Source organism: Poecile atricapillus, chromosome W, assembly GCF_030490865.1.
Source record: "Poecile atricapillus isolate bPoeAtr1 chromosome W, bPoeAtr1.hap1, whole genome shotgun sequence".
Lineage (NCBI taxonomy): Eukaryota > Metazoa > Chordata > Aves > Passeriformes > Paridae > Poecile > Poecile atricapillus.
Genome location: NC_081288.1, coordinates 15,266,695 through 15,293,080, shown reverse-complemented (window position 1 = coordinate 15,293,080; position 26,386 = coordinate 15,266,695). Strand labels below are relative to the sequence as shown.

Here is a 26,386-nt window from a genome sequence, read left to right as displayed (position 1 = left end):
GCTTCCTATTTGCAGTGAGGCTGTAGCTGTCCCGGGAGGTTTTGGATTCCCTGCCAGCAAACAAACCAGCCCAGATACTTTGATTATCCTCATCTTAATCCCCTCCCAATCAAGCCCCTGTAAACACAGCCAACCTTCCTTTCACTGCTACTGATCTATGGAGAGAGAGACCTCAAAGGGCCACATCCTGGAAAAGCTAGTAGATTCTGATTAGGAGAATACTCTTATTAAACTGAATACATTTGTACCATCTGTTAACATTTTCAAATTACAGAACGACTCCTAAAGTATTTTTGCTAAAAATGAATTGAACTTTAAAATCTTTCAGCACAAAATTGAATCAACCCTTCATATGATTGTTTGTTAACATCCCAGATGAACTACGGAGTGATGAAGGAATATTTTAAAATACCCTTCCTCTGTTTTTCAGTCCTAAGTATTAAATTTTTTTTCTTTTTTTCCTCCAAATCATTCTTTTTTGCTTGAAATTAAGTTTGCTCAATTTCTCTGTTTCATTAATCCCCCCACTGGTAAAATGCCTGTTATCTGGCCTAAAGATTGACTTCCATGATCTTGCTGCTTCATCTGGAAAATTGTTTAGGCCATAAATCTCTGTGCAGATTAGTGAGTCTCATTCCCTCAAGAGGAATTACATTTTGCCCTTTTTAACGTTAACTCTTTGGCCTCAAGAAGTTTGTTGATTTTATTATTGATAATAAAGTTTGATATTATGTATTCTACAGAATACTGGGTTATCTTTTAGCTAATTTGGCACTGAATGTAGCCAGGCAAGGCGATTACATGATTTTCCATTGACACTGCCAAAATACAGGAGGTGGTGGAGTAGACACAGTCTTCCCTTCCTCTTTGAGGCAGTTCAGTTTGGGTGGGGAGGCTTTCAATTTTACATTTTATTAATATTATTTATGGTATTCAATCTCAGAAGATTGTGCCAAGCTATCATAGCAAAAATTAGTGTCATTGGCACAGGAAATTATTCTAAATAATTAGGGATTATTTTGCTTTATTTTTGTAAGTCATATTTTTCATGCTGCAGTGATTAGTGGACAGAGATAAACATTTGGAAAATATTGACGAAAGTGCAGTAACTTTTGAATTTAAAATACATATTTAGAAAGAATTAAAATGAATTACAATCTTGGTGTATTTGTTACTCGCCGGCATATAGATCCTGCATTGAACACTGCAATAATGCACAGGTCTGTGCCTTGGCTTTGTATTTTTTTTTTTATGTGGCAGATTTACCAATCTATTCTATATTTGCCCTTGAGTTTCTAGAAGCTCATTTTCATTTTGTTCCTTGCCATTAAAAATTGCCATCTTCTTCGGGGGAAGCACGCCTGTGTTTTAGGCTTCCTGTGTCATCTTCCATTCAGTGACAATTCCTGTCTGTACATGAGTGGGAAGATTTTGATTGGAGAGGATGCAATGCCATGAAGAAACATTGCAAAGGATAACCCAAGCCAACTGTTTCATTCCACAATTCTTTACCTAAGAAATTGAGATTATGTAGGGGTTTTTAAGGTGTTTTGGCCAGATATTTCATGAGTAGGTGTTCAGTTCTATGCTTATACACACTAATGTATTCTTTAACTGTTTATGTTCACAGGTGGGAGTAAGAGAACAAAATAAACAAGACATTTGCACTGTCACTGTTGGTAGAAATTAGGAAAGAGAAAAGCAAACTGTCAAAATATGTAAATTATTGCAGCTTTGCTTAAGGTCTTGAGCATGTCTGTGTACCCATGCAGTGAGGTAAATCTATACTCTGGAGAAATAATGATAATAGAAAGGGGAAAGTTTGGCAAAGGTAAAAGAGCTACAGTTTTGTGAAGGAAAATATGAAAATTATAAGATGCATAATATATAGCCATAGTGTCTTATTAGTTTGTTGCCTTATTTGTGCACTTCTCAATCTGGAACGTATTTATCTTCATAAAAGCTTTTTGATAGAGGGAAATTCCATTGTATTCATAGACTAAGACGCGGAATTAAATTACCAGCCAACAATTATAGGATACAGTCTCTACCATAAGATAATTGCTCTGAATTGACATGTCTATGTCAGGACATTCTGGGTGTTGTTGTCTCACCTGGACCAGTGCCCTGCACTTCCTTTTACTAGTGGAACTGGCCCACACTATCATTGGTGATGGACTGATTTTGTATCCTGGACACAAAACTTTAGGAACAGAAACACACAGTTTCCCAGATAGAAATTCAATCTGTTTGGCAGAAAACACAGCCACTTTTGCAGTCTCTGCCTGAATCTGGCAGTGCTGTGTCATGCAATCCAGTGCTACCTGTGCTGGGGGCCAACGGCTCAGCGCTTGGCTCTTCTCTTGTAAAATGAAGGTGATCACAGTTCTGAGATAATAACAATAAATTGCTTTATAAATGCACTAGCACATCACTTTGGTATTTGCCTCGCTTTCCAGGGCTGGTATCAGGAGAGCAGACATTCATTTTGAACAATGGCATTTGCAGACATGATGGATCCATTTGGTGATGGAATTAATGGGAATATGGTTACTTTTACTGAGCTAATAGGACCTGTCTTTTCTTTTCCTCACTACAAACAGTTTCACTGTCACTTTCCCAGTGTGTCTACATTACCAAAATTTGTCTCATTATATTAACTGGAGCCATTAAAATATTGCTGCCTGATATTTTTCTGTCTATTTAATAATCACTGAAGGATAAAATGTTTAAAGTTCAGTTATTTGGTTTTTTTTTCTAAGAAGTTTACATGCTTCTGGTTTTATGATTTATGCCTTTTCCATTTCCTATGCACATTAAAAAAAAAAAGAAATCATTAGAAAGATTGGCAGTTCCCTGAACTCCCTTAGACATTAGTTCATAGCTTCTTTTCAGCTTCTTTCTACTCTTTGTTGGTGTTACTTTTTCTTCCTATTAAGATACACAACAGAAATATTTTTCTTTGGACAAGTATTTAAAAATAACTATTTAATATATAAATTATTTATAAACTGAATTCCTTAAATATGAAGTGATTAGTGATTTCATGATGAGGAAATAATGAGAAATACTTACCAAGCTGTAGCATTCAGCAATGAATTCTGTAGTTGCAAAGTTCCTAGAAACAGCATGCTCACCATAAAAAAAAAAAAAAAAAGAAAAGGCTGGGGCTCTTCCAAAAGAAAATCATTGGTTTTGATCTTTCTTGGCTTGATAGTGACTGACAAACCTGATTCCTTTAGTATCATAAGATTTAGCTCATGTTAGATATGCCTAAATAAATTCAGTTTTGCTTAGTTATGCTTGTCTAGCCATGTTTCAGAATGTTCAGCTTTCAGTAAAAAGAATAATCACTTTATATATATCTATATGAGAACTTCTGTAATTATAATATTTTTTTTTTCTGCTCTGGCTTTGATGGCGATAAGTTTGCAATAAATCTTAGACTTGCAGCTGATGCAGGTCCAAATGTGTTTTACTGTTAAGGCAGAAAAGATAGAAATGTCTCCTTTGGAGAAATTTGAATTTTATTTAGCCTATACACTTCCAGTCCAAGACAAAAAAAAATGTAATATAGGCTGCTGTTAAAGCTCTGCTTTAGACTCCTAAGAATCATCATAAACTGAAAGAAATACCCAATATCTTTTTCTTCATGTGCTGACTGAAAAGCAAAGCAGACTTCCCAGACTTTCTTCCATTTGACTTTAATGCTGAGCTTTCCTATTGAAATGGGAAAACTGAATTCAGCTTCAGAAAACAGAGAAGCAGTGAAGATATATTTATATCTCAAATAATTCTGAATGAATTTATTGAAAAACTTCCACTCTTGAAACTTATTGGAAGAGCTCTGTAACATGGAATATAGATTTGGCAGGAAAAAGAAAGGGATCATGAGAGCGACAAATCTGTTTGTCATCTGCCTAGAAATACTTATTAATTTAAATAATATAATCAGGGAGTGCAGTTATAGAGATATGGAACAATGCAGGGCCAAGGATAAAGTCCTGTGGGACATCAGCTGCAAGTGAAAAAGGACTTGATTAAGGATGGCTGTATTAAATAACAAGTGAATGGTCTAACAAAAACAATGTTTGCCAGCACCACATGTTGGCTTTAGTGACGCATCCAGAGTACAATGAATCAGCAGGAGTGATTCTGAGCATTCAAAATGGAAGAGTGACAGCATTTCTTTAGATCAAAATGATGAGCATGTGCACAATTATCATTTCAGGTGATTAACCAGAGGACAGCAGTTAGGGGGTGTCTCCAGTAAACAGTCATAAATCCACTCTGGCAAGGAGAAAAGCAAGTTCTAACTTTTGGAGATGTTTGCAATACAAGAAGCCCTCTGGGAATAAATTAATTGAGCAGATCCTTGGCAGACATCATAAGGAAAAAAGGGCATTTAAAGACACCTGGAACTGCTGCAAGTGAAGCCTGGAAAAGCGAGGAAAGGAATCTTACCAGAGGAGTAGTCCTATAGGTTTTTATTTTGGTGAGCCCATAGAAAATGAGCTAGATGTTTCATCTCTTGAGCTATGATGTGAAATTGATGGTTTCAAATTTATTTTAAAATTCTTTGATTAATTTTAGTGTTAGGAAGATGTGGGAGAGGTAGTTCTAGTAATTCCAGGCTTAACATCCAGCAAACCATTGTTCTGCATCTTTTGTTTACCATTCAGCAGGAGTCACCTAGTCCTGTTTTCCCTACTTCATTTACTTTGCATTAGTGTTTATTAAAATTACCTCAATTTCCCATCATAGGGTGTTTCTTAAAGCCTTTTAAAGATTTTTAATGGTCTGATTCCTCGTCATCTGATATCACTTCATGAACAGCACAACTTTCCAACTCATTTTTGTTCAAACATACAAGGGTCATATTCTTCATCTGGTCTTTTCAATCAAATTATTTGCCTAATTTTATTTGCAATCTGTGTAGTCATATGAGCCTGAGCTGGAAGCAACCAATTAGGTCACACTGTCCCTCCTCTTGCCAACATGGAATATAATCCCCCAGACAGGGACACATGCTTGATTTTAGCCAAAAGCTCAGAAGAAACTCCTGATCTTCACCCACTGAAATTTAACGTCTCATCTGTTATTAATCTATTTTCAGTAAATGATTACCAGAACATCTGCTCATGCCCAGTAAATTTTTCCTTCCTTCTATTAAAGCTGACTTCCCCAGTGGACTGATGGAAGAGAGATTCTGCAGCTCATTCTGCTCTATAAAATAGCATTGGTCCACTGAAGAAATGTTAGCTGAAGGCGAAGGAGTGATTTTTGTCACTCATGGTGCACCTATATGTGAAATAAGAGCAAAGTGATTGCAACAATAGTAGGATTTCCATCTAACTTTTTTTTGTTTTTTAATCAGGAAGCATAAGGACACATTCAGCAAATGCATGTTTGGGGTTTACATAAAGATGGAAGCAACCATATAAGGATCATTAATCTTAGCATTAATCAAGCCTTTGAATCACAGAATCACTGAGGTTGGAAAAGACCTCCCAAGATCTTTGACTCCAACCTTTGACCAGTAACCACTTCGTCATCCAGCCCAGAGCACTGAATGCCACATCCAGTCATTCCTTGGACACCTCCAGGGATAGGGATTCAGCACCTCCCTGGGCAGCTCCTTCCAATGCCTGACCACAATTTCAGTGAAGAAATTCCTCCTGAAAGTCTTCCTGTGTCCACTTCCATGTCCTTCCCTAAAGGATATGGTTGGACAGTCTGCGTTCAGGAGGATGACAGCAGAGGAGAGTTTTCAGGAGGGCTTTGAAATCTGAGAAGGCAGGAGTTGTTTGGATTTTTGTCAAGAAAATTCCCTCTAAGAGGAAGTGCAGTATGGGAGATAGTGTGAGAGCTGGTCATTGCCTTGATTTCTCTGATATTCCCTGTCTAATCTTCCTTGCAACTTTTCTTCCCTACATTTCCACAGTAAGCATTTATCCCTGTCATTTACTGCTACAATTTATTTGTGTGCCTTGAGGAAAACACCGTCTGGATCTTCCTTAATTTAATTTTCGTGTTTTTGTCAGGGGTGCTGCTTTCTGCTCTCAGGGTGCCTTTCTAGGTACCTCTTTCAGGTAGCACAGATGTGCTTCAGGACACCTTTTGCACAGCTTGCAAAAAACTGGCTGTGCCAAAGCTCTTTTGGACATTTTATGCTTCTGACAAACATAACCAACCTTTTACATACACATGTGGCTGATATCTCTATTAAGAAGTTAAATTTTTATGTTTTCTTTAGGTTTGCTACTCCAAACTAACAACTAACAACTGCAGATATTTAGGGCAACAATGTTGGGCCTGATTCCCTGTAAGGAACACTAATCTGATGAAGCATCTGGAAAATAGTTGGGCAAAACTGAAAATGAGAGCTTAAGTGAAACCCACCCAGATCAGGAGAATTGTTTTTGATCTTGTTGGTTCAGATGGACACAAAAGCCCACTAAAGAAATCAGATCCATTCTAAAATATCAATATACAAAAAAAGCTGTATCTTGGGGGTTTCTCATTCACATAATTCCAAAATCTAGACCTGTAGCTTTCTGTCCTCCTGCTGCACACACAGCTACACTGCGGGCAGTAGATTAATGGGTTTTAGAGCATAAAAGATTCAGCTTTTAAGGAAAATGTCACTTTGCAGCCCAGCTGTAGCAGAAGTTGGTTATTCCCCGTGATTATTGCCTACTGTTGAATCATTTAGTTGGAGCTGACAACTTGAGATATTAGGGCTACATTGTGTTCAAGAATATTTAAATACATTGTTTTCCCTTTTTTTATGTTTCAGAGCAAGAGCCAAGGACTGAGTTTTGTCCGTATACATGCACCTTGGCAAGTCCTCAGTCGAGAAGCAGAACTTCTAAAGATAAAAATGCCCACTAAAAAGGTAAATGTCTCCAATTTTCTATCAACAAGTTTTGTGATTGAAGGAGCAGGTATCAGAATAATCATGAAATGTATAGAAGCCTGTGGAGTTACTTTGTTTCAAAAATCAGAGAAAATGAACTATCAGGCTTATTTTTCACATTTCCAAGTCTTTTAAGATGATTTACTGTTCAGAGCTATATTTATGATGGGCTTTCCAAAGGGGTTTTTAAAGGCCACAGAGGCAGCTGGCTGATGGACTGCATTCAGGAGGGTGATGACAGAGGTGAGTGTTAAAGGGGGCTTTGAAAGCTGAGAAGGCAGGAGCTGTCTGGATTTTTGTCAAGAAGACTTGTCAAGAACTGGAAGATAGTATGAAACTGGTCACTGTCCTAAGATTCTCCAAAGAGAGAGAGGCTCTCCCCAGAAAATCTGCTTTGGTGGTATCAGTGACTCAGTGAATTCAGACTTGCCTGTTTTCACTAAAACTTCAGCTCATTCTCTTTTCTGTCTGTCTCCAGTAGAGTTGCTGGCAAACCTTGTAAATTCTGAGTAGCAAATCCCCCAATCTGTGTTCCTGAAATTATTTAGTCCATTGGTTAACAACTCCACTGGAGTCAGGGAAACTGCCTTGTGCTTTTAGTTGGTGATACTCATCAACTGTACTAAAGAACACTTACTTATTTCTTTGCATTGTCATTAGAAATAAAGCAAAAAAAAAATGTTTTTGTTTTCTCCCACTGTGTTGTTTGATCTTTGTTTGTTTGACTTTTTCATCTTGTTTTCCCCCATCAAAAGCTTCATTGTGGTTCATGTTTCATGTTGTTATAACCTGTCATTATCAGAAGACTGGCCAAATAAATCTTCTGTACTCTTAATGTGTTTGCATTCCAAGGGGAAACAAAAAAAAAAAGAAAAGGATATTTTCAATCAATCTTTGAAAATGAGTTGGTTTCAGACAGCTACAGTACCCCTAAAAACTTTCTACATACTCAACTCCTCTCTTTGAATTCTTCCAAAATTAATTCCTTTTATGCATTTTTAGTGCCTGCTTATTTCTCCATCCTTCTGCCCTCATGGAAATTTTCCCCTCCAAGTTTTTTGCAGATGCACCAAAGTAAATTTTACACTATTTTAATTGGTGGATATTGTCATCATTTTGGCCTGGGTTAAGGTCTGTCCAGGAGCTGATAATCTGTGATGGCACCCTCCTCATTCACAACATTTCTGTATCCCCTTCTCTCTTTTGATTGGGAGAAAAAATCCTCTGTTATCCCCAAAAATAAAAAAATACTTTGGTATCTCTAGCTGCAGAAATGGCAGCACTGCCAGAAACAAGCTTGACAGGGAAGCTCTATTCATGTCCTAAGGTTTGGGTGTTTTTTTGAAATTAAAAACAGTCAAAAGAGGAATTTCCTTTGAAGGAAAAAAAAAAAAAAATCCACTTTGAAAAAACTGAAATCTTGTATTTTGGGGATTTGGCAAAATAAAATAAAAAAAAATCAGCCAGTAACCACTAAAAGCAAAGTTCTGTTTTTGTTCAAAGATACAAGATATTGCTCTCAAGGCACACTAGGTATTTTCTGTGATGCTATTTTTATTTATTCAAGGATCTTATTAAACCATTAAAAAAAAAAAAAGGCATTTTCAGAGAAAAGTATTTATCCATGTCTAAACATGAACTGGTTACAAATACTTTTTTCCCAAATGTTCAGTTTTAAATCATCTTTCAGAATGTAAGACATGCTGGGAAAAGGTACTCTCTGAGCTCTTTTAACTATATATAAACTTCTGGATATGATAATAGAGCTTTTTTGGTGAGTGAAGCTGTGCCAGGCTCAAACATGAGTACAGGAAACAAATAGGAACAACTGGGAGGGTTGCTTTGTGGCATGAGTTGTGATGTCTCTGGCTTTAGTGAGTCTTGGGGGAATGAATCCTGTGACTGGAGTGCTGGGATAGGGAAGTAAAGGCTCCTCAGGAGGGGGATAGGCAGAGATGGAGAAGTGGAGGAGTTGTCCTGTATGGAAAGGAAAAGCTGCAGTTAAGGGATTATAAGGTTGACAGCTTCTGGGTGAGGGTTAGGGGGATGGAAAACAAGGCAGATGTCACTGAGTGTTGTAAAGGACTGAGGAATTATTCTGTAGGCAGCCAGGAGAAATTTCTTTTTCTTATGGTAAATGTCCACTTCCCAAACATTAATTGGGAATACAGCACTGCTGTGACAAGGAAGTCTGAGAAATTCCTGAAGGGTGTTCAACCTAATACTTTGCCACAAAGTGAGCCAGCTAGGAAAGATGCCCTCCCAGACTGAATACTTGTGAATAGAGGATATGTGGGACATATGGTCGTAGAAGGCTGCCTTAGCTACAGCAACCTCAAAAGGGTTGAGTTTAAAATATTCAGTCTAATGAGAAAAAAAAGGTCAGCAGATTTGTTGCTCTGCATTTCAAGAGAGTAAACTCAAAACCACTCAGGGAGCTACTCAGCACTGGTCCCTGGGAATCTGTTTTTGAGTGCTCCATGAGTGCTTGGTTGAACAGGGAATTCCTCATGGAAATTGAGAAGAAAAAGAAATTTTCCATCTCTAGCAACAAAGCCAGGCCTCACAGGAGGTTTACAATGCTGTGGTTCACATGTCCAGGGAGAAAATACAAAAGGCCAAAACTCATCTAGAGTTGAAACTGGCCAGTGTTGTGCTGCACAACTAAAGGACTTTTTAAAGTATGTTAATAACAAGAGAAGATGTGATGAAAACATTGGACCAATACTTGTTGGAAATAGTCACCTGACAAACAGGGAAGATGGAAAAATGGAGGCCTTCAACACTTCTTTTGCCTCAGTCTTTAATATTAATAATCTTGCATTACCTGGTCCTGAGGCAGAGGACTCCAGCTGTGGGAACAGTTTGTGGCTTTCCATTTGAGGCCACTGAATTTTTAAGGGCCCATCAGTATCCACTGGATGTTCAGAAGTCCATGGGGCCTTGTGAATTGATCCCAGAGTACTGAAAGAATTAGCAGGATCCATTTCAATCTACTTCCAAAGGACTTGGTACTCATTTTCTGGGAGCTACTCAGTGTTATTACAATTTATAAGACGGAAGAGCCAGGAAATGACATCACTAATATTCCAACCTCAGGACTTGGAATAATTATGGAGAAAGTCATACCATCTGCAAATGAAAGGCATTTGAAGGACGAAGCATTCCTCAGGCACAGACCATAAGGTTTCACAAAGGCAAAGTCCCGGCTAACTAATTATATATCTTTCTACTATAAGGTTCCCTACCTAGTGGATGAGAGGAAGGCAGTAGATGTAACTTTTTTTCCCTGGATTTTAGTAAAGTTTTTAATGTTATCCCTCAGAACATCCTTCTGGACAGGTGATTTAACTGTGAAATGAGTAGGTATCCCTGAGCGTGTGGGTCAGGGTGGGAAGGTGAGCACTGGTGAGGGGATGAGTGGTGCCTACGGCCATATCACCCTGAGAACACTCAAACCCGTCTGATCTTGGAAGCTAAGCAGGGTCGGGCCTGGTTAGTACTTAGATGGGAAACCGCCTTGGAATACCGGGTGCTATAGGCTTCTTTTGCTGCATGCAGGTGACGGACTGGACATCCCTTGTTTTGCCAGGGCAGCTGTGGCGAGGGGCAGGAGGGCGCAGGCAGGCGTGGCTTGTGTGCCTTTTGTGCCTCGTGTGGCTTTTGTGCCTTTTATGCCTTATTTTTATGCCTTATATGCCTTATTATATATAATATATATATTTTATGCCTTATCGCGTCCGATGGTAGGTTCTGGAGTGGCCGTGGCTGGCCCTGGTTCCTGTGCCGTGGCCGTGGAGGTGTAGCTGAGGGCGGGAAGGCGATGGTGTGCGCTCGAGAGTGCTGCTGAGGGGATGAGGGGTGCCTATGGCTGTACCACCCTGAGAACGCCCAAATCTGTCTGATTTTGGAAGCTAAGCACGGTTGGGCTCGGTTAGTACTTGGATGGGAGACCGCCAGGGAATACTGGCTGCTGTGGACATCTTTTGCTGTGTTCCGGTGACGGGACAGGAGGTCCCTTGTTTTGCCTGTGCAGCCTTGGTGAAGGGGCGGAGGGCGTGGGCACGCCTGGTTGTGTGCCTTGCCTCGTGTGGCTTTTGTGCCTGTGTGCCTTGTGTGGCCTTAAATCCGGCCAGAGGTTCCAGTGTCGCCACGTCCAGTCCTGGTGCCCGTGTGGTGTGTGCAGGCAAAACAAGGGATGTCCCATATGGTATGGCCGTAGGCGCCCCTCGCCCCCTCAGCAGCGCTCTCGAGTGCACAGCATCGCCTTCCCACCCTCACCTCCACCCTCATGGCCACTCCGGAACCTACCGCCGGGCACGATGCCAAATAAGACATAAAAGGCACAAAAGCCTTGGGACCTCTGGGTGAAGAACTGGTTCTGGTCTTTTTTCTTGTATTTACAATTCTGCACTGAGTTGTGTGGGTTTTTTTCCTGGAAGCAGCTGTGAGGGACAAGAACTTTTTGAACTGCAACCCGTATGGAATTCAGGTTATATGGGAATATGTCTTCAGAGAAGACACTTATTTTGATTATAGGTTTAAACACATGTGTACAGCAAATCCTTTCTTCATTTTAGTGTAATGTTGGAAGGGACATGCTTATGTACAGTTTTGTTTCCTCAGATGTATGAAATCACAGAAGAAAAGGGAATACTCAAAATGTTAAATGAAATTTGGTGCAAATTGACTGAACCTCTGCAACCCCAGGTGCCACGACAAGAAAATACCAAGATGAAAACCTTATCCTACCCATTTTCCAGAGAGAAAATATATTTGTGAGTACTTTAAAATTTGATGGACAATGAAGAAAGCTGGAACGTATTGTTTTAGTGCTGCAATTTCTTTTTCCCACATTTCAGTCAAAATTCAGAAATTCATCAATCATATCTGGAAATCCTGAGGAAACATCCAAAATTGTCAGATTTTCAGTGGATTAACAGAAATCTAAGCTGCAGAGACTTTTCTGCCAGTGTTCTACTTCTGCAGGATAAGGCACTGGAAGCCGTACATCAAATAAAATTTCCATATGTTTAGCCTGAAAAGTAGAAATCCTCCCACCAAATTCCTGATTATTTGGTTAAGGATATTACTGCCTGCTTTGAAAAAAGCAAGAGCTAGTAGAAATACAGTGGTATTTTCCATCTTGATAGGTTTATTGCAGCAATTAAAACTCATCTAATAATATACAGATAAGGAATTCTTGACACCTGCCCTTTCACTCAGAATAATATTTCTGGGCCCAGTTTGACATGAAACACTCTTTTTTCCTCCTGAGTGTCTCCTTGTATTTATGTCCAATAAATAAAATTCAGTAATAAATACAGTGACCCACCATTTCATTTATTGCCCTCTGACAATTTTAATTAATTCTGAATACGAGTCAAATTGATGGAGGAGAATAAACTAGCAAGCTAACTTCACATATGATGATCTTGAGGTTTAAGGGAAGGCATAATTCCAGTGGAATGGTTATCTGAAATCAAGTGAAATGCTGAGTGTTTAGTGGCCAGGAAAAGAGTAATCAACTTCTGCATCAGGCTGTTTGAAACTTAATAACATAACCTCAGAATGTTATAAGAAAATATGTTATATGGGAATGTTATAAGAAAAATATTAAAAGGTCATCTTCTGTAAACAAGAGAGAGGTTTTTCTTGCCCAAAAGGCATTTTATATTAGCTAATAATTTTGCATTTTTATGCCCACCATCAGTGCAATCCTGGTAGAGTTCTGAATGACTGGGTCTTAAATAGCATGTTCTATTGTGCTGTACTGTGTCAGCTATATTTCCTTTAAACATCCGTTTTTCTGATTAGCTGTGGTTTCTGAGCGATTTCTAAATTAGAATCTTATATGTTGTCTTACTTGTTGCTTCCATGCCTTAAAACAGAATTGATTTTCTTTTTCCTCAATGTTTTAGGTATAACATCAAAGACAAAGACACCTTTTTTGACAATGCAACCCGCAGCCGAATAGTAAGTTAATAAAAATAACAGATCCTTGTCTTCTTGTACTGAGTGGGATTTGCTAGTGGGGTTTAGAATGGGATTTGCAGGGAGTGTTTTAGTTTCAAACTTGCTAACTTAATGAATTCATGCATTTGTGTTCTTGCAGAACAATAATTCTAGACATATATGTATGTAAGGAGTTCCTTTTTGGAGCTGCACGGTGTTTCAGGAATGGGAAATGCTCTGCAGGAAGGCTGCTGACTCCATTGTTCAAATCTCTTTTCAGCACTGTTCCTAATATTTAACTAGATTTCCTTCCATATAGTCCTTATACTTCAAATACTTCTATAAGGACTGACACAGCAGGATTTAGCCCACAACTGTTAGGGCAGATAATCCAATAATAAAATCTGATAAATTATTTAAATATTTGTGCAAATGAACACTGCAGAAGCCACCTATTTTAGAACTTTGTTTTATTGCTTTCCATGATTAAATTCATACTAAAAGAGGATCTGTGTGTTATCCCACTGTTCTCTTTTGCAGGTGAGGGAAATTTTGAAGCGCACATCTACCAAGGCCAGAAACAGCATGGGTAAGTTGGAGGGAAGAGAATTAGAGGTGTTCTTTTGAAAGAAATTGTTTAGGTATCTCACAGAATATTGATTTTTCTAGCAGGACATGAAATATGCTGGCACATCTTCACAAAAGAAAAAAAAATAGAGACTGAACTAAATTTTTTTTCTCTGAGGTATAAAATCAGAATTTCTAGTCTATGGTTTGTATGGTAATGGGAGCTGGCTTTTCATTTCTACAGGTGCAGCATCTGGCACATAACTCAAATTTTGTGAATTGTTATAAAATTAGATTTGATTACTGTATGATCTGCTTGGTAAAATACAGATGTCAACTGCAATAAGTTGTATTATTTCTTGCAGGACTGTATTTTTCTTGCCATTTCAATTAAATAATTCACCTTTCCAGGTTATTTTTATTGCTTTGGCTTTAAAAATTACCTCCCTGAACTGCCTAGTGAAATATATGACTTAAATATGACTGTTTTGAAGATACTTTTGGGATAATGCTGAAATATTTGGAACTTGAGGTTCAGAATTTATTTAATTTTCTTGGGGTTCAGAGTTTATAAAGGTGTACATATTCTCTTTTCTCTACTCTTTTCTCTCACCCATTGTGATATCATGGCACCTATCTCCCCAGTGGAAAAGAAGTGATGGTGCTCCCTGACATACTTTCTGTAAATCTTTCTGTAAGCTCGACCACCTATGGGCAGATCACAATGTCCAAGGGTAATATTCCAGTCAAATAATGTGCTGCAGCAAGATTATGCACAGTCCTGGTGTGATTTTGGGCAGGGAAGCTCCAATAAGACATGTTTTTGGTACAGGAAAATAGATTAATTTGGGTTTCCTTGAACAGGAGATATATTTTTTTTTAAAAAAAAATTACATGAAAAGCATAGCAAAATGAAAGCCACACAAAATTATTTTTCTTTTTCAACCAAAACCACTGGTCTTTTCCTAGAACAAACTTTTAAATTTAAGACTGCCACACTGTTTCATATTAAAAAAGCTGAAAATATGGTTTTAAAAATGTGAGGCATTCTCGATCTCTAAAACACTGTTCGGCAGGTGCTGCTTTTTTGAACTGTTTACTTGATGTTCTGTGTTTTGATCTACTCAAAAGTCTCCAGTGGGACAACAGATGGGAATGCTGCCTTATTTTTCTGGACTGCTGGGAACCCTCCTGGAGACTTTGGAATTTGCTGGGGAGACAGAAGCTCAAGAACAGAGTAGGAAGGGATAGAGCACTTTGCCAGTGGACATACTTGCCTCTTACTTAAGGTTTTCTTTAATAGCTTGTTCTGGTTTATAGTGGAATAAAAGCCATCATTAGAGATCAAAGGACTAGTAATAATTTTTCAGGATTTTTTTAACTCTAGCGTGAATGTGCTTTAACTCCAGCCTGATGTGCTTCAAACTCAGGTCAGCTCAAGAACTCATTTGACATGAAATAATTATTTTAACATTCCCATCCTTTCCATCTTTCTGGTCTGTAGCCAAAACAGGATTGTGTATCATGTTTGACCTAAATTCACTTATTTCTTTGGTATTCTGAGTGTCTCCCCCAAAAGACCTCTGTTTCATATGCCACTAAGGCTTTCCCATCTCACTGGTCTTAAGCTTAAAACCACTCATCAGGAGAGGTTTAAAAGATTTGTTTAAAACAAATATATATATATATATATATATATGTATATATATATTTTATTTTGGTTAGTGTTCATTATTTTGCAAAAGAGGCAGGATGTGCCTGTGATGTTGGAAGTGCTTATAGCAGTCTTTGGTTTTATGAAAATAACAATACTTCAAACACATTTGCTTATGGATTTTTTTTACATCTGTATAAGGCTGAATCTGATTCTGCTCCTATGATATTATACAAGGAAGGCTTATTTTCTTCTAGCATAACTCTGAACCACTGTAAACTTCCAAATATTGAATGTTTTCAGGAGCAGGCTTGACACTATCCAAGCATATTTTCCTGATTCTATGAATGGATATAGTTGCACTTGTCTTTGTATCAAGGGACAATTATTGGTACCTCATGTCTAGCATCTCTGACCAGAAGGCTTTTCCCAAATATTTCATGAGAATGTGTAATTTGACTATGGAATGTTTTTCATCACTAAAGACATGATAGCTGGTTACTTTTTTTTTCTGGGCATTGAAAGCAGAGAGGCCTGGAATAAATTTATATATGTGTATATATATATAACTAATTATTAGAAATATATATATATATTTTATATATAGTTCTAATTATTTCTGTAATTTATCTAATTATCTAATTTATCTAATTATATATATATATATATATACACACACTCACACAAAACTAAATATTAGAAATTACTCATCTTTGGTTGCCTTTTTATGGAACAATTAATTATTTTCACCTCCAGAGACTGAAGATGGAATTGCTGTAAGAGTTGCAGGTCTTGAGAGCAAGTAGTACTCATATGTCTGTGTACAGGTGCTGCAGTCACTGCTGGGAATTCTCTTGCTAAACTAAACTCCCTGGAAGTGCCCAAGGCCACGGGCACTAAGCAACCTGATATAGTGAAAGGTGTCCCTGCCCATGGCAGGGGGACAGGAACTGGCTGATCTTTAAGATCCCTGCCAACCCAAGCCATTCTTTGATTTCATAACCACAATCTTCTGTGCAAGCTTCTTTTTGTGGGTGTTTGTAATTGTTGGCCAGTGGGGATCTGTGGTTCTGACCATTTTAAAGATTCAAAAAGGACTTCTGGATGCTTTGCTCCTCAATCACGTGGCTATCAGGGTGAGAAAGTCGTCAGAAGAGTCCTTGCACTGTGCTGTTCACTGAAGAAAAAGCACTTTATGGAAATGAGTTTCTCTGAAAAATGTTTTCCACAGCCAGGAACTCTTATGTTGCTCTATTCTTATTCTGAATATTGTCAGTTATACAGCTCTGTCCCCTCTGGAATGTCATGAAATCTGTAGTAATGTTTTCTGTTCAGCTGTGCCTGTTGACCACCTGAATTTTTCTTCTTCTTTTAGGCATTGGCACGTTAATAGCGAGCAATGTTTACGATGCAGCCTACCCACTTCACGATGTACGTATGCACTATTAAAAATCCAGTTCTCTGCTGGTGTCATTCAGGAGACATCCATTTGTAGATATTATTATTTGCCGTCTTTGACATTGAAAATATCTTCTAAGTGTGATTCTAATATGAAAACTATTATATAAGTACATTTCAAGTTGTGATCTAAAATAAAATCAACAATGTAGGAACAAGCAACTAAACTTTTCATGAGTTTTTTCTGCTTTTACATAAGCTATTATTTTTTTTCTGCAGGGTGACTATGTAGGCCAAAATGATGACATGAATGAAAGAAAGGTAAAATACACTGCAAAATTTATTTCATATTATATTTAATAAAATAAATGATGTTCTAAATCTCATTGTAAAGCAGTAACTGTTACACGAACAAGTAGATGTTTTAACAAATGCGTGTTTTTTGAATTACATATTTTCTTCTATTTCGGCATATAAAAATGTTTTTGCAAGACTTTTATATTGTCTTCTTATGAAGCATGTCACTTAATTTAATTTGAAATTTACATCTTGAAATGCTTCCAATTTCTCTCTGCATACATAGACAAGTTTTTCAACCTGTCAGGAAGCTGAAATTGTTAAATAACTCATACAATAATTTTATTTTCCTAACCAAATGCTCCTAGAGAACAGTGGTTAATAAAATAAAACATAGTTGTACTTATAATTTCATTGTGCATTCAACTAAACTGCATGCAATTTTAAAAACTCTTCTTCCAGTTATTTTGTAAATAAAGTTTCTAGCTATCAAAAGACATTAAAAAATAGATCAGTCCCCAAGAGAAACAGTGTGAATTCAAACTGTGTTTCATATATATGTTTACTTTTAGAAATGGGAAAAAAACCATTTAATTACTAGTAAATAATATATTTATATCTATAGATTACTAATAAGTAACTATTAAGATACTTTCCATATTGTTCTCTAGTGTTTGCTCATTTTATTTTCCTTGATGTGCAAAGAATAGGATAGGAAATGCAGAGGGAAAATAGTAGGGAAAGAAAGGGGGAGAGGGAAGAATGAAGAAAAAGGAAATGTTTGGAAATCTTCAATATTTACTGTGCTATGAAGACTGAGTTCATACAAATGGAGGTTATACAAACAAATCTGATTTCTACAATGCCAAATCAGTAAAATTTGGAAACACAATCTTTGTAGTTCTTGGTAAATAATATTGCTATTCAGCCACTAGATGTCTTCATGTGCCGTATACAATTTAATTTAGTGTATGAACTTTGGTAAGCAAAACAAAGTTAGAAAACAAACTGTAGAAGAAGCTTTTTTGTTTGTGCCTGTCACTTTGAACTTTTTGTTTGTGAAGGAATTGTCTGCTCTGGACTTGCAGAATTTTCTCTGAGAGGCAGCTCTACATATTACTGACTTGGAAAGCAAAAAATTTAGGGAAAAACCTAAATGAACATTAGTCAATGGAGGAAGATTGTGTACTGTGAAATGGGGGGGAAGAGGGCCTAGAAGAACCAGTGTCTGGAAAAATGTTCCCCCAATTAGTTGCATTTTGTGCTGCCCTCTTTTTATTCTGCCTATTAGGCTCAGTTATGAAGTGTTAAGTATTAAAAACATAAAAGCTTCTTTCCAGAAATACTTCATTGATTATTCACATATGTCCCTGCTGCCTAGGCCTTGAATCTTCTGTAGTATTCCTATGCATAACATCATCTGTTTTCTATCTGAATCTAATAGTCTCAGTGTTTAATTTCCTGAAGAACCCTGATCAGGTTTAAAAGAAAGGAAAGCATTTTTAAGCTTTTTAAAATTTCTTCTGCCCCCTTTTATTTTGCCCACTTTAACTTATCTATATCTTTGAATTCAATTTTCTCTTGTAAAAACCCCAAAAATGAACTGAGTCCTTATGGGGTACTTAAGCTAACAGGGCAGCACAAGTAAATAAGGTTTATGTTCCAGTTTATAACATAAAAGGTTAATCCTTATCAATCTTCTTCAGGATTTCCTTGGAGAAAATGCACAGTGACACAACACTTTTGTCCCATCCTATGAGAATTAGAAATCTGCAATGAAAACCTAAGACTGAGAGGGTTTCAGTTTTTTCCTAATAAAGCAATTTCCCAGCTTCAATGTGATTTCTGTTCTAAAAAAAAATCTTTTTAAGAAAGGTATTGAGCAGCAGAATGGTAATAACTCACCCTGAGTTTAAACACTGCTTTAGTCTTTAAGCTTTTGGCCCACTGGCAACTTGTTACCCTTCATTGCTATCTCTATGTTTGACATTAAAAATCCATGACAGCTTTGTAACCCACCTGGGAAATCCACTGTTGTCATATACTAGAGCAGCATCCCTATTATTAGAAGCAGATTAGAGAATTCTTATAAACTTACAGAAAGTACCTGTTCCTAAATGGAATGCTGTTTTGGACAGAACTTTCTTTTTGCTTTTCAAATTCCAATCTGTAGCTGTGTTCAAAGCAGCCTTTATGGAGTTTAAAAAATGCAAGAGTTTCAATTTTCTTCTTTTGCATATTTCAGTGAATGTATTTATTAGTATGATTATTTATGGAAATAAATACTAATTTGATACTAATAATACTAATCACATTAATGCAATCATACTAATACGGCTAATATTTTGTAGGTAGTGCTAGGGGGTAATGGCAAGGGGTGATTTTGAATAGGCAAGAGCAAGTATTCATATGAAAATATCAGTATGGCAGCCAGGACAGTCCTCTTATTGTGTCACATAAATCATGGAAGAGGGAAGAAGCAAGACCATCTCAAATTCTTTGCCTGTTGCAGTTGAGTGTGTTGTGATCAATCTACCCCAGGTCCTGCAAGGTTTCCTTTCATCCCTGCTCCTATTGCAGCTAGATTCCTCCCAGTGCAAGAAGTTTCTGTAGAATCTGGTCCTTCCTTTGAGCTGTAAGCTGTGGGTGAATCTGCATGTCCAACAGCAGACATGGCTTTTTTGTGATGTCCCCAGCATGGGGACAAAAGTGGCTTTTCTATGGGCTCTATTGGGTTTAGCAACCCCAAGATTGCAGGAAATATTTTTAAGTCTTAGAAGATGTTTGGGAAAACATAAGGGATTACTTGTTTCAAGTTCATTTTCAGTTTATTTTTTTTTCCCTTTCTTCAGTTGCTGTATCAGGAATGGGCAAGATATGGAGTGTTTTACAAGTTTCAGCCTATTGATCTCATAAGGTAATGTGGACTTGTATAAAACACTAAGGAACCTGGTTCTGAGGTGATGCAGATGAATTAATTTCCACTTCAGCAAATGAAATCTTGGATTGATCAGAACATTGAAAATAATGTTGTCACTGCGCTTTTTGTGGCTCTGATGATAATTTACTGTAACAAAAATACACTCAACAATTTCACCTGTGCTTTTGTATAGTGCTTATTCCTGGAAAAACATCATGCTTCAGTTTTGGGGTTTTTTTTTAGGTATTGATTTGTTCAAAGGAGAGGAATTCCCATTTACATTGGTGAATTTTTATTGGAGGGTATGGCCATAAACTCTGGCAAATAATCAGAAGCTGGTGTTCACATCATGAATCAGTGTGAAAGTATTTGACAGTTTTGAGATTGATTTGATTTTTTTACTCCTGGTGTTACAAGTTTTATTCATCTGAACACATCCATATGTGTTCCCAGTGGGGTTTTTACTGTATATTTATAAATTTTTTCTTTACTAACATAGAAGATGTTGGCTTTAAAATAAGACAAAACAAACCAGTCATGATTTTTAAGGATTTCCCACAATAACTAAAAGAAAGCCAAAACAAAACAATGGTTGTTGTATTGTATTTTGTTTGTACTATAAATACTGAATGAAGAAAAAAAATTGAATAAACTGCTGAGTAGGAATACTTTTATAAGATGTCTATCTAGGAAGACATGAATTAAGATATTAAAAAATAGAGAAAGCCTCAACAAATATCAGTTTTAAAATAATTTGTATATATAAGAAAGATGGCATTTGTTGCCATTTGTCTTTTGAATAATCAAACTCCAACCATTTTGGAGCCCCTACGTGACTGCCAGCAAAAGCTGCTGTTGGTAATATGGATAGTCAATAAGCTTTGTAAAATTTTTTTTATATTTTGAGCAAAAGCTGAAACACTGCATGTAGTTTTTCAAAGAGTTAAACACTAACTTTTAATGTGAGAGGAGTTGCTCCTTATTGGGAGCAAGATGTTGCAAACTGGCAAGTGGAAGTGAGACCATCAAACCCTACTGAGGTTCTGCAAGGCTTTGAAATTTCCTCTTTTTATGCTTAAAAGATTTTGTGCAAAAATTATGTACCTTTTGTATGGCGGTTACTCTGGGCCAAGCTCCTGTATGGAACAGGTAAGCTCAGAATGAGATTACAAAACCTGCTGTGCTGTTAGTAAGTATTACAAGTGTTAAACTAAACTATGACTGGCTAGAGGAATTCTCAAGTTCCAGCAGACCTGACTGTTCAGCTGAGTTAAAAATAGAGGTACATCTGCTTACACTTCATCTTCATTTGCATTTTGCTGTCTCCATTATAATGTTTCACTGTGCTGATATGATTTCATAGAAATCCTGTGGTTTAAACTTCTGTGAGAAACAAAAAGAAGACCAGACATGTGCAATTGATTGTCTGTTCTCAGAGATGACTTTTCTTGCTTTTATCTTCCATATTTTGCTTGACAGCAAGTTTGACTGTTACCACTAAACTAAATGTGTTTTTTATTTCCTGGGTAATGTTAGAGCTTCAGTGTAGATGTACCTGGAGAATGGCCACCCCTCTCTTTCTGCCAGTGAAGTGGGTTTCTTCACTTTTGTGCCATGGGGGTATCTGAGCTCAGCCTTGATGTGGGTACTTATACCCTTGGCAGACATCAGTCACACATTTGTGCTTTTTGGTAATTTATTGTGACCTTCCTTTCTTAGATTGCTTAGATTATACTCAACTTTTTTTTTTTTCTGTTTCTTTTACTGGTGCAACTTAAGTTTAAATTCAGGCTTTGATGGACAGACAAATCAGCATTTATCTTTCTTTTTACTTGAAGCCTGTCCTGCCTGCTGTTTTCAAATACATTAACTCTGCTGAAGTACACTGCTAATTTTTAAATACAGCTTGCAACACTTATTTAACTATTACTGTTTCATGCTTATTCAGTAGGAATGCAAACTGAAAGTCATTCTTTAGCTCAAGTATCTATGCTGGAAGATTAGATGTGGCACTGTAGAATTGTAGGTTGTCCCTGGTGTCTCAGCACCTTCCTTCTGACCACACAATTGTGGCCAGTCCCCAGCTGATTGCACACCAAAGACAGGAACCACATATTTGTTATGCTAACTCTTAGTGCAGACTGGAGATTCTCTTCTAACGTCTGTAATCCTCAGGGAACTGAACTGCATAGTCAGTCTCGGAAAATTTTAAAGTTCTTAATTACAAAAGGAAATAAAGGACCATTATAATATTCACCAACAATTCCATTCACTCCTGTCTCTTAATCTGTAAAAATATCCTTCTCTGGCTTTATGGACCACTTTGGGCTATAAGAAAAGCAAATTTTTTTTGTAAAAGATATACAGCTGCGAGTAAGGGAGGTTTCACCAAACAAGAACACAGTGTGTGTTACATATTTCTATTCTACAGCAGAACAATTTCAGTTAAAGACTATAAGGAAATACATAGTGCAGGCTGTGCAAGTAATACAGTGTGAATTGAAGTTTGATTTGTAAGATGTTACAACACCTCATCTCTCAGTGCACATCCAGATATAAAAGTGCAGTTTGAAACACAGTCTGCCTAATGCAGTGCCCTATTTTCAAAAGCGCATGAATGTCCAAATATTAATTTCTTTTTTTTTTTTTTTGTTTCCTTTTAACCCACATGAAGAGGATAATAAGCAGTTAAGTATGAAAATGTGAATTATTTGCTATCAGATATCTCAGGCTAAAGGTGCTGAAAATGATGAATGAAAAGTACTGAACCTCAGTCATCTCAGGAAGGCCTGAGGGATGTATTAAGAAGTGAAAAATGAAAGCTGCAGTTTCAGAATGAGCAGAGCTCTGGAGGTCTGTGTCTTGTAACACACCTTTACTGTCATCCTAATTTAAGTATTGGTTTTAACTAGGGAGGAGTTTCTCTTTTGTGACTTTTTTGTAAGAATGCACTTATCAACAGTAGTTCCTCTCAATCCTTGCACTGTAATACAAAAAATGCTATAAAAACATCTTTGGCTTAGTGATTTTCTTCTGGTTTTGGTGATTTTCTTTTCTCAGATGAAGATGAGTTCAAACTCAGGTTTTAGCAAGTCCTGTGGTGATGCTACTGTTGACCCAGAGATAGGGAGGATGCTCCCTAAGAGTTCTATGACCTTGCATAAAGAAAGGAGATTTCATATTTTTACATGCTATTGGATATTAATAAAAGTTTTAATAGCAGGATTTTAGAATTAATAGGTTGTCCTTAGACCTCCTCTCTGCTCATAGCAGAGCTGGCTTGAAAGCCAGATGAAATTGCTCAAGCATTTTGAAATCTCTTAGGGTGGAGATCACACAGCTTCACCTCTTCCAACACTGCACCACTTTCAAAAATTTTTCCTCTTCTTTGGACCAAATATTCCTAGATCTTATTTACAGTCCTCGTTTTTTGTCTTTTAGCAGTACCTCTGATAACTTATAGCAAGCCAAGAAAATATACACAAGTGTAAGAAATGCAGTAGAAATTTATAATAAATTTTATTTCTGGTTGTAATGCAACATTTATCACTTAGGGGCTCTAAATGACAGATGAACGGAGTAATCTAAGGTTATGATGTCACAAAGAGGTGTTTTTACTTCTGAGACAAAACCTTAATTCATGGAAAACTGGCATGTTTTCCTCTTAATGGGCATCTTGAAGGACCTGCAGCTGGAAAGCCAAGTAGGAACTGAAATTCCAGGAGAGGAACATCCTTGTTGAGAGGAGGTCACCTTTATATCTCTTGATTTATTAATATAAGATTACCTCACCCTAGGAAATCCAGCAGTGGGCTCATTTCTAATTGTGGTGGAGCTTATTTTATTTTCATTGCTTCTATAAGGCCCCAGCTCATTTTCTAATGTTTTTTCATATTTTAATTTCTATTTCCCACTTCTAGAACTTCACCAAATTTCTTAGTAGCTAACAGGCTACATTATCTATAACATAATTACTCTCAAAGCTCCAAATGCCTCTTGCTGTGAAGCCTGAAACTGAGAAGACATGTAAAGGTTGAGACTATGTATACAATAACTTTTTGCAGGAGCAGGTAGGAAAGTTTGTTAAATAAAATATTATTTATAATATATAGAACATAAATCAAAACTAGGGAGTTTCTGTTAGTCAAACTGTCTAGCTAATATATTCCCTCTTTCCTATCTTTGACTATGTTTTCCTTTGGTATGGAAAATTGTTTCATCTCGGTGTGTAATGAATTCTGGCCTTTCATTGTGGTGTACCCATGTTGAACCTGCTCTTGACTGAGCATCCCCAGTCCTCCCTGTTCCTGCCATGAATGCTGTGTTTCTAGTGCTCAGTGTAAGCAGTCAGGCACCTAAACTGTCAGTACTGATTTGCCTTTTGACCTTTTGTTCCTTTCATCAATCTTCACCAAAAAACCCCCAAACCTGGATGTATCTGCTTACCCTACTTTGGGTAGTTTTAAAAGAGAGATAAAATAAGAAAAAGTGATAAAAAAGAAAAAGTGCTAAAATGTTTGTTTCATTGTCTTTAGAGATAGGTGTTTCTTCCTTTGCAAAAATGTTGTTAAGATCAATTTGTGGTATAGCTTGCACCATCTGAGCCCTACTATCCTGCCTAATGCCTGAACATATGACCTCTTCGTTCACCACCATGATTTGTATTCACGTATTCATCTCTTCTTTACAGCACAGACTGTCTAGAATTCTTAGGACTTGAAAATAAAGTCTGTGATGCCCAGAACCAGAGGAAATGTTGTTCAGTCACTGCTCATTCTAACTTAGGGGTTATTGATTCTCAAAGTGGAGATTCTCTTGTATGCTTTGCTTCACTGTCCTGCTCTGTTATTATTGTGAATGAATCTCACCAAATATCCCATCATTTTTTATTTTTTTTTTTTCTTTTGTGGAATGGCAGAAACACCCCTGTAGTATCTGGTTATCTCACAGGGATTGAACAATTCCCTCTGATGCACTGTGTGCCCGCAATTCTTCCCTGACTGCCTTTAGCAGGCTAATCTTCAACTTTCACAGAGATGCTGAGGCTGTCTGCAAGGAATTCTGTGTCAGGAAAAAGAGGAAACAGCATTAAGCCTGGGAAAGTGCGGTAATTGAGCCAACACAGCACTAAGTAGAAAAATGCCCATGAGCTCTACCAGTATCTTTGGCACTTGTCCATCCAACTTCTTTCCAAAGCTCTGCCAAACACACATCTGAGGCAATAATCTGAGCATATCTTCTGCTGGAACCCTATTGCACTTTGAGGCCAGTATCTTTTTATAATTCCAAGAATCTGTACTGTGAAGATTTCATTCCCAACATGCAATAACATCCATCTTGCAGTTCATCATCATTAAAGCTTGAGGTGCAGGGGGAAATGCTGTGCCAGGATCCACTCATCCTTGATGTTCTTCCTGCCAGCTTTTACAGCAGAGAGCTTCCTGGAGGGGACCAGAAGCAGGGGGGACTCTGGAGAAGAGTCTGAGCTAGTGAAAAATGAACATTTCCCCCATCATTATATCTCCTTTCCCTTTCCATGATCTCATTACCCCCCACAACCCCAATTTATTTATGAGTGGCCTTTATTACCATGCCATGCATCCATGAAAATGGTCTGCCTTTTAGGAAGTTGATGCTGAGGCAGCACTTTTCAGCTGAGTTGTAGGGAATTTTCCGTCCCCTCATTGGAACTTCTCATCACAGGCCTTACCCAAGTGCTCCAGCCATTGTTTCTTGCAAAGCAGAGGGGTTTTGCATATGGTGCATAAATCACCAAGGAATTTGTGTTGAATTATTCTTCTGGATGCAGGCCTGTGACTGGAGTAAGATGATTTACTTACAGCTCTGTATTTCACAGACTTTGCCAGTCCTGGAGGAAGTGCTTCTCTCTGTCTCTTTTGGCAAGGGCTTGGTCTTATTTATTGTTGCTTGTATGAGAGATGGAATTTTAAACCAGTAGGCTTGAATTGTAGTGGTGAGGAAAAACAGATCCCTGCTTTCTGATAAACATTTCCCAGGCTTCAGATCACTGTCTGAGCACTAGGATCCTCATTACCACCCAGATTCCTCCCTCCTGCAGTGGGATTTTCAAAAGCTAGATGCAGAAGATGTGTATATCTACATCAAGACTTCTACAAAGTCAAGTCTCTTGATTTGATGAATGAGGTTGCTGCACATAATTAATTCCTGGGGTCTCCCCCTTGGACTGTGGAGTTTTGTAGGCAGCTAGAATTCAGTTTTCTTTGTGTTGAAAACTGTCTTAAGCTAAGTCCAAAAGTGCCTGAATGATTGCCTAAATTTTACAGTTAGAAACTTGTATTTTTGAATGGTCATGACTGACAGGTGCCATGCAAAAGGGATCTTTGGAGGTGATATCAATATATTTTGACAGGAAATGGAAGTTTGTTCTTTCAAACTGGTGGGAAAAAAAAGACAGAGGCGAGAGGCCACATTTGGAAACAGAAGTCATGCACATTTAAATATTAACCTGCATGTGCATATTTGTAGGCATCTAGAGGTGTGTGTGGCTGGGAACTGCAGGGAGTGGAAAACAGCTGCTGCATTTGGGTGGCTACAGGTCTGCTTATCTTGTAGAACTGCTCTTAATGTTTGAGTCTCTGTAGAAGGTTCTGACTGTGGCTTGCTGGGCTGAGAGAAAATTCTTTTCTGGCTCCTG

The 26,386-nt window shown here is 37.6% G+C and overlaps 1 protein-coding gene, 1 non-coding gene and 1 pseudogene across 2 annotated transcripts in view; all 3 read left to right on the top strand.

The window, feature by feature from the left end:
* LOC131591757 (anoctamin-2-like) overlaps positions 1 to 26,386 on the top strand; it is a 159,477-nt gene that overhangs the window by 24,130 nt on the left and 108,961 nt on the right. The window contains exons 4-10 of the mRNA XM_058862788.1: positions 6,800 to 6,898; positions 11,546 to 11,697; positions 12,841 to 12,895; positions 13,415 to 13,463; positions 16,471 to 16,526; positions 16,773 to 16,814; positions 19,643 to 19,707. Of these exons, the coding sequence (XP_058718771.1) occupies positions 6,800 to 6,898; positions 11,546 to 11,697; positions 12,841 to 12,895; positions 13,415 to 13,463; positions 16,471 to 16,526; positions 16,773 to 16,814; positions 19,643 to 19,707 (518 nt within the window). The remainder of the gene's footprint in view (positions 1 to 6,799; positions 6,899 to 11,545; positions 11,698 to 12,840; positions 12,896 to 13,414; positions 13,464 to 16,470; positions 16,527 to 16,772; positions 16,815 to 19,642; positions 19,708 to 26,386) is intronic.
* On the top strand, positions 10,345 to 10,463 carry LOC131592538 (5S ribosomal RNA). Its single transcript, XR_009280655.1, has one exon. It is a non-coding gene; the product is annotated as a 5S ribosomal RNA (ribosomal RNA).
* On the top strand, positions 10,783 to 10,901 carry LOC131592536 (5S ribosomal RNA; annotated as a pseudogene).